The 9,004-nt window shown below is 44.9% G+C and overlaps 1 protein-coding gene across 1 annotated transcript in view; it reads right to left on the reverse strand.

Annotated features, from left to right (window-relative positions):
* The window catches only part of UXS1 (UDP-glucuronate decarboxylase 1), a 54,935-nt gene extending 47,285 nt beyond the window's left edge, over positions 1-7,650 (reverse strand). The window contains exon 1 of the mRNA XM_063149855.1: positions 7,499-7,650. Coding sequence (XP_063005925.1) covers positions 7,499-7,595 — 97 coding nt within the window. The 5' untranslated portion in view covers positions 7,596-7,650. The remainder of the gene's footprint in view (positions 1-7,498) is intronic.
* Between the last annotated feature and the right edge of the window lie 1,354 nt (positions 7,651-9,004).

A 9,004-nucleotide genomic window follows, 5' to 3' on the forward strand; every position in this document is an offset into this window, starting at 1 on the left:
TCTTTTAAAACCATATTCTTTCCCAATTGCTTTGTTGTTTGCATTTTCAGGACTGTTAAAGAAACTTCTATACAAACTTTTGTCTAAATAGATTTAGCTGAAAACACAGAGATTCTTCCCTGTATCAGCCACATTTCAACTTCTGTTCCACAAAATATAGAGATTACAAGATGATGTTTGTTACAAATAGATTTCACTATCAACAGAAACAGCCTGCAGGAATAATATGAATAGATATAGTCATAATCAGAATTTTTAGAGCAAACTCGTATGCTCTGAACATCCAAAGTGAATTGCTTCAAACTTTCCATTTCAGAGAGATGCAACAGCATTCAAAAAAGGGTTTGGGTTTCTTTTTTTTTTTTTTTTTTTTTTTTTTTTTTGCTTAAATCTGACTCTCAACAGTCACTCAGCAACTTCAGTCTCCTAGAAGAAATAAGGTTTTAGTTTCCAGACACAAACCTGACAAAAAGGGAGAATATGTAAAGGGAAATAATAAAATACTTTTAAATACAATTGCATTAAAGTTTTAATTTAATTATTGTACATATTTAATAACATAAATAAAACAATTATTTTCTTTAGGAAACCATTATTTCCCACACAACATCTTGTGGCTAAACTGGAGAAATATGACTTTGATGTACTACTCAAGAGATGGCAGCTGGGTGGCTGCACCCAGGGCTCAGTAACAACTGGTGTCCATCAGAGGGGTGCACTGGGACCAGCACTGCTCAGTATCTCCCTTAAGGACACAGACACAGCACTGAGTGCATCCTCAGCAAGTCTGCAGGTGAAGCTGTTAAGTGTATTGAGGGAAGGGATGCCATCCAGAGGGACAAGGACAAGCTTAAGGAATGGGCAAACATGAACCTCATAGAGTGCAAGGTCCTGCCCCTGGGTTGGAGCAATCACCAGTACCAGTACAGACTGGGTTACAAGAGGACTGAGAGCAGCCCTGTCAAGCAGGTCCTGGGGGTACTGGTAGAAAATTTGGACATGAAATGGCAATGTGCACCTTCAGCTCAGAAAACAAATCAAAAACACCGGGCAGCACCAAAAGAAGTGTGGTCACCCTGTCAACTGAGGTGATCCTTCCTCTCTACTCCACTCTCATGAGACACACCTGCATACAGCTCTAGGGCTCCCAGGACAAGAAACACATTGACTTGTTAGAGAGGGTCACAAAACATGGTCAGAGGAACAGAACACCTCTCTTACCAGGACTGTCTGAGAGAGCTGGCTAGAAAAGCCTGGAGAAGAAAAGGCTCTGAAGAGACCTTACCGTGGCTTTACTTAAAGGGGGCTTACAAGAACAATGAAGAAAAACTTTCTAGCAAGGCCTGTAGTGAGAGGACCCTTAAGAAGCAATGGTGTTAGCCTGAAAGACAGTAGGTTTAAGTAAGATGCAAGGAAGCAATTCTTTACTATGGAAGTGGCAAGCCTGAACAGGTTGCCCAGAAAAGTTGTGGATGGCCCACACCTGTAAACAACATGAGGTTGGACAGGGCTCTAAGCAACCTGTTCTACTAAAAGATGTAGAACACTCCCCCTGGGAAGTGGGGGGCTGGATTAGATGATCTTTAAAAGTCTCATCCAATGCAAACCATTTTATGATTTGGCCAATATATTTCAAATCACCTTTTATAGTCTTGATTCCATAAGAATAAAAAAAACCGTCTCAGCTGTAGCCCATGTGTAATTCCAGCAGAATGTCAATTTGCTTTAGAAAATTATTTTACTGATGAGAGTATTTTGCAATATTAGTGAAGATAACAACATACGATTACTAATCATAACTTTGTATTGAGAAATGTCACTTTCCTGAGTGAAGTTTATGATTATGGCTTTGGGGAAAGTACAACAACTTGAATATTTAAAAAGATTTTTTAAAAATACCCCTCTGGTAAGTCTACACAGACCTCTGTATGGCAAATAGTTCTTGTTGCATCTCCTGAACTGATGCCTTGCTCAACAGTACAAGATTTCCTGCCCCAAATCAAAGACAGCAGATAAGAACTTTTCCCACATGAGAAGTATCACAGACACGACGACACAGGGCTTGCTAAGGGAAAGATGCTCTCTCTGTATCTTGGACAGCATTACTGCAGCTCTATGTCAACCCTTCAGCTAGTCATCAACTAGCAAAACAAAGGCAACACAATCACCAGGAAATTTCTCCACTCTCTTAAGAACAAATGCTTAAACCTTGGCAAGCCCATACTCTCACACAGCTGTGAGATATAACATTATGCAAATTTTTCTTCTTTACAAGAGTTAATGGAGCTTCATACTGCATGGGAAGGTAGCCAAGGGTACTTTTTCTTACATTGCAATTAGCATCATCACTTTATAGCTGAATTTTGTTCTTAGTTTTCCAGATGGAAAATTCTCTTGAAATTTTCTATTAAGTCTTTTTTCCAGTTCTCTGTTCCTACTCCTTCCTGCCTTGTATCTTCAGCATATCATTCTTACCACCGCTCCTCCACTGACCCATCTGGTGATAGCTAAGATTGATTTCAGTAGACTCACAGAATGTCCCAATGGTCAGCACTGTAACAAACAAATTCACTTTTCCCAGCTACCTTTCACAAACCCCTTGAGGTAAATTGATGCCATAACTCCCACCTCTCCTTCTCTCCAGTCCATAAAAGAGATGCTGAAAACTACCAGTTTCATCCAAACTCTGCTTTGGTCAACTAACCTTAGAAAATAAGAGACAAGCAATATAAATGTCAGAGAAATACTCCCCTTTGCAAAAAAAGAGGGTAAAGAAGGTGGAAGCTCTAGGAGTGTTCATCCTTGAGTGCAATGATGAAGGGCTGTCTCCTGCACATGGAGCAGAAGAGACAAATACTAAGTGCAGGTAAAAGGATTAAAGACAAATATTAAAAGGAGATAAGAGAGGAATAAGAGAGGATAAGAGAGAGATTAATTTTTCCAGGATGTCAAAAATTGTTTTAAAACATCATGGCTAGCAAGGCATACTCAGAGTCCACCTATTCCTGACAAACAACTGAAGCATGACCAAATTTTCATAAGCTACAGGAGTACAGGTAGTTGCAAGCCTGATGAGCAGGGAAGTGGAAGCTCTTACAACAGTGAGCTTATCTGCATAAACCCACAAACAAAAGGCAACTTGGTGAATGTGAACCCAGCCAGTAAGCCTGATGTCCTGCACAACCATTTCGAACCCTTCCATGGCCAATCAGTCCTGACATCTAGTTAAAAAATGGCTGGGGAAGGAAGATTTCTGATGCTGTATAACATTGAGACAGCCTGAAGCAATAGGGCAGGACCAACTTGATAACTGCTCTTCTACTATGAAAAGTGGAAGTAAAAGCTTATCAAAACAAAACATTAAGTAACATTTGAACATATGCAAGACAAGCAGCATGCAAGGGGCTGGTGAGATTCAAACTGAAAAGCTCACTCACACCTCGATATTTTGAGAAGAGAACATTGCATTCTTCCTAGCTGATGAAAATCTGACAAAAATAAATGGCTAATCCTATAAAACAAAGGATAACAACCATGGAAACTAACAATGCTGTGAAAAGTCAGGCCACTATACTACAGGATGTACTTCCCTCACATTATTTTGACATTTCATTTTTAAGTTGTTCTAATAGCTCTGCCATATCTTATCTTACAAAGGAAATGAGGTCTTAAGCTTGGGTCTCATGACAGCACCCTACTATTCCATTTTCCCCTTGGAAAAGGAACAAGGCAACTAATACACTTCCTGAGAACCATTTGATCTACAAATGAGTAAAGAGAACTGTTCTACTTTACCAAAATAGAGCTCTTAACTTTTTCATTAAGAACACGCATTAAGAACTGCCCTGTCATACATCAGCAGATTATTTACAGTAGCATCAAGATTAGACCAAACCATGCAGATTGATGAGCTCTGGTCTTTAAATCCTGACTACAAGATTCTAAGTGTATTTCCAACAACTTAAATAGGTTCTGATTCTGCAAAGACAGTACGACTGAGGCACAGTTGCATGTCCATATAAAGCTGAATATACTCTTAAAACTTCCAAGGGAGTGAGTTGAAGGTGTCTATGTATTGACATCCCAACACACAAATGGGGTTTTTAAAAACATAACACTCTCAGCCTGCATATAAGTTATTCATATTGTGGTGACACTGAAGTTTTTTAACATTATTGATTTAATTCACTGCTCTTTTATGATCTGTCTACATTTCTCATTACAGAGAAACAAAAATCAATTAAACCCACTTCACTTCTATAATCACCTCATGCTCTGAAGCTGTGGTTTCACAACAGCTTCAAGATGATGTAAGTGGAGCTCATGACTGAAAGAATTTGTTGAGTCCACCTCCACACTCCCCTCCACCCCACTCTGGTTAGCATTAGCACTCCTGCACTATTCTGCTGGGGGTTAAATCACAGGCAAGTTGGAGCAGAAGTTTTTTTCCCTTTAAAAAAGGGCAATGCAAACTCAACCTCAGGGCAAGGCTTCCCACTATATGTAGCAGAGTATACTCATGCAATGTTCACAGAAGAAGACAGAGCTGAAGGTGAGTCAACTGAGTTAATTATGAAGAGTATCAATAAAAAATTGACTAGCAGTCTGACATACTACAGAGTGATTCAGACAGCTTGCTAGCTGCACCATCTCCAAATTCATCACCTGGGCAGTGGGGAACTTCATCACCCCTTTCACCCAGGGCCTACAGAAAAGGTAAAGGTAAATTTTAAACTTTATTCACTTCCTTTTTCCAGAAAACAGTTGTTTAAGTCACAACAGCTTTTAATTGCCTACTACATAGAAATGTTCCTTTTGGATTCTATTTTTATACATACAAACCATGAACAGCACAATGTTTCAAGCGAATGATTTTTTAAAACTAATATAAATTAGACTTACAGAAATGAGGCATCAAATACTACCTTAATTCAAATCCAAAGTAAGGATCTTTCTGGCTCTAAGCACTACTAGGGAACCAAGTGAAATCCATCAAGGAGTTCTAGGGGTTTTATAATATGACTCTTAACAGTGTATATCATGTCATGATGCTACCTCAACCAAAGTAAACAGGACTCCTTCAGAGACAGGCTGCTAACTGCAGACCTGCAAAGCATGTGATGGCAACCCTGCCAGCTTCTATCCCATCCCACCACCGTGCCCCACCTCCTCCAGCTGGGCCCAAACAGCTGCTGAATACCCACATCGTCAAACTGCTGTAACACAAGCGGGTGATCTCAGTCCAGACCAGCTCCTTCATCTGGGGCACAACAAAGACATTTCAGTCATTGTACGGATGGGGAGCAGAGATACTGAAACAGCCCAGCCATCCACCACTGTGTGACACTACCAAGAGAGCCACTCAATGACTCCTGAGAGTGAAATAGCTCACAGCCTTTCAACTGCATGCAAAAAGTTATTTCTCTAGTTTGCAAACTCGCACAGAGAGTTCTTCAGGCACCTTTGTAACCAATTTGCATTCAAAGGCAAACGATTTCTATGAAATACAACATTTTTCTAAATTATATTCCCAAAACATTTGCTCAGGCTTTCACACACAGGCTGACAAAATGGCACTATTTAAAAAGTCTTACCCTCTAGTTCAGAAAAAAATAATATCCTTGCCAACTATTCCATTCCCTGTAAAATGTGCTGCAAGTCTGAATGCCCATGCCCTAATACTGAATGGAAATTCATGGAAAGGAGGCACACAGCCTAAAAACACTTAGTCATTTGGAGAGTACTTCAGAAAGAAGGAATGTAAGAAGTGCCAGCACATACACCTACACCAGCTGCTCAGTTTTCTCAGATTCTCTGCTATTTCAGTCAGGCATTATCTGACTGCAAGCAGAGCGTAGTGATGATTCAGTAACATTGTGAGGAGTACCCTTTTAGGGTAGGTGAATGGGATCATAAATAATTACTCCTGAGAAAAGCAAACAAAAAATATTCTCTAGAATCTGATAGAGCTGTGGCATCTGCTACCATACCATACTGTGCAGCTGACACCTAAGGATTCCACAACTTTTGATCTCTGGTCAAAAGATGGGAAAGCACAGCATGTTAGATTTGCAAAAAACATGTTCCCATCAGACATCAACTTACTGCCTTTTGAAGCCACTTTTTTGCCACACTGACCTGCAGTCCCTCTCCTCCTGCACTTTTTTTCTGAATCCCAAAAAACCAAGCAGTCAGAAGGCTTCTCTTTAGGGCTAACTTTTACTTACAAGTTAGAAACTAAACACCAATTACTGTCCAGGGAATATAATCAATAGCTAGGTCCCAATGACCACGTCATCTGCCACTCAAATCCAGTTTTCACAGCCGCCTATTAACTCTCGTTTTGAAAACTATCACTCTTAGCAAAACGTGTAAGCCCTTCAAAATAAGAACTGACATTAAGCTGTCAGGATGCAAGGGACCTGAAGTCATTTGGACAAACTGTCCTGAAAGTCAGAGCTGAAACACAACTTCAGTGGTAACAGAGGTACCTAAATAGTGAGGTCCAGTAAAGACCATAACATATGGCAATGAAGGGAATTGCTGTGTTTCTGTGGTAGGAAACACCACTCCTCTAACAAAATTATTTGTGCTCTACCTCTCCACCTTCCCAAACCCGAAGGAAGGATCTCAAATGTGATGCACACACTCAGCCCCAAAGCTAGCTCACCTATACCTGTGTGCCTTCAAGAGAATGGCTTGCTCCCTACCTGAACTGACAAGGTATCGCGCTGTCCGCATAGAATCTACCCGAGTCTGAAAACAAAACCGGCTAAAACAAAATAAATTAAAATTGCAACAGAAGAAACAAGAGAGCGGGAAGAGAGCTGACAGGACAGCGTTTTAAATCCATTTTAAATCTATCTGACTCACTGCTGGTAAGTGAAGTCATAAACATCCCCGTCACTGGCTATTCTAAGATTTTCTAAAGTACCTCTGTGCCTCTTCCCCGGCTCTCAAGACTCCAGCTACGCGCTGAGTTAATAAACAAACATTTATTTAGCCCCCAAAGGACTTGGGAGGATTTTACAAAAACCAGACACGAGGCCTACCCTGGAAAAACTTCCCTGAGGGCTGCTCACCGCTACCAGGTGGCGATCGGGGCGGACAAAGCGCGGTCTGAGGGCAGGAGCGGCTGCGGAAACACTCGCGGAGCCGCGTCCCGCCCGCACCGGTGCCCGCAAGCCCTCGGGACGGGGCAGGGGAGCGCCGGCTGCCGGGGGAGACCGGCAGGGCCGCAGGCGGGAAAGTTCCGGCAGGGCAGGAGCCCCGAGCCCCGCGCCCGGAGCCTCCCGCGGGGAGCCCCTGCCCCGCCGGGCCGGAGCAGCCGCGCTGCGGCGCGCCCGCAACCGGGCAGCGCAACGGGGCGCGGGAGGCGCCGCCGCCACATCTTCCTCGTCCCCTTCCTCCTCCTCTCCCGCACGGCGGGCGGAGGGCACGGGGGCGCCGTGCCAGCGGGCAATGAATGGCCGTGCCAGACCCGCCCCCACCCACTCACAGGCGACGTAGGCGACGAAGGCGAGCCCCATGAGCAGCTTCATCCTCCTGCGGTTGATGGCGGTCAGCAGGCGCAGCAGCGGCCCCTTGCTCACCATGCCCCGCGGCAGCGGCACGCAGAGCGCCGGGCACGGCCGCGGCCACCCACGGCTCCGCTCGGCGCCGCTCCGCCCGCCCCGGAACCGCCCGCGCAGGCGCGGCGGCGGCAGCGCGCGCCCGCTCCCCCGCCCGCCCCTTCCCTCCCGGGCCGCGGACGCGGCCGGAGCGGTGGCGGCGCATGCGCGTGGCCCGCGCTTGCCTCATGACAAGCGGTTCGGTGCCGGCCGCGGGTTCCCTGCGGGGTGCCCGGGAAATGGAGCGCGCCCGCAGCCTCCCGCTGGCCTCATCCGGTCTTTCAGGGCCCTTCAGTGTCGGACGGGCCTGGTCACTTGTCGCCTGCCACTGTGGAGGTCCTTGGAAAGTGACCTGCTGGAATGAGCAGGCAGGCGTGGACACACTCATACGCAACACGTGTGGCGCTGGCACCTTCGGTACCTGGTGCTTTGAAAGCGGTGTTTGCGTCGTCCTCAATGTGCTTTCCGTATCTGCATTGTAAGGACAACCACCTGGATGCAATTTTTCAGAATCACAGAATAGTCTTAAGTTGGAAAGGACCCGCAAAGATAATGAAGTCCAATTCTTGACCCTGCAAAGGACACGCCCAATAATTAAATCATGTGTATGAGAGCATTATCCAGATGCTTCTGCCAGGCTAGGTGCTGTAACCACTTCCCTGGGGAGCCTTGTCCCAATGCCTGACCACACTCTGGGTGAAAAGCCCAGGTACCCAGCCTGAACCTCCCCTGCCATAACTTCAGGCCATTCCCTCGGGTCCTGTTGTTGGCTGCCAGAGAAGGGGTGTCAGTGCGTGCCCCTCCACCATGTGAGAAGCTGTAGACTGTGATGACGTCCCCCCTCAAGGTGCAGTAGGATGATGCTGTTTGAACACGGAGGCTGGATCAGATGAACTGCTCTGGTGCCTTCCAATCTTGCCCTTTCCGTGATTCTGTAAATGAAAAATGTGAGGATTTCCCCCTTCTCCCCCACATCTCTGCCAGCTTGTAGTTTATGACTTTACCCCTGTTCAGGATAACAAGATTGCAGTTGGTTTAAAATCAATTACATTTTTACTGCAGCTTCTATCTCAAGTCCTAGTGGCCTGTTGCAAACTGCAGATTGGTATTTGCCTGGAGGGGTAGGTGCCTTCTTCATGTGTCAAAACATGTTCTCCTGCCAGCAACTACACTTAATCTGAAGAGAAATCTCTCTCCACAACCTGACCTTCCCCTTGAGTAGTGTGGCCTCCACACACTTTGTACGGGATATTCTTTCTCACACTTGCCTCCCACGGGAGAAGACTGCAAGAGCAAATGTTCTTGAAATAAATTCTTCTTTTCAGTATAGAAATGCAGCTTGTTTACAGCAAGAAACTATGACCTCAGTCAAACAGAGGCTCACACAGTTAACA

Source organism: Melospiza melodia, chromosome 2 (assembly GCF_035770615.1).
Source record: "Melospiza melodia melodia isolate bMelMel2 chromosome 2, bMelMel2.pri, whole genome shotgun sequence".
Lineage (NCBI taxonomy): Eukaryota > Metazoa > Chordata > Aves > Passeriformes > Passerellidae > Melospiza > Melospiza melodia.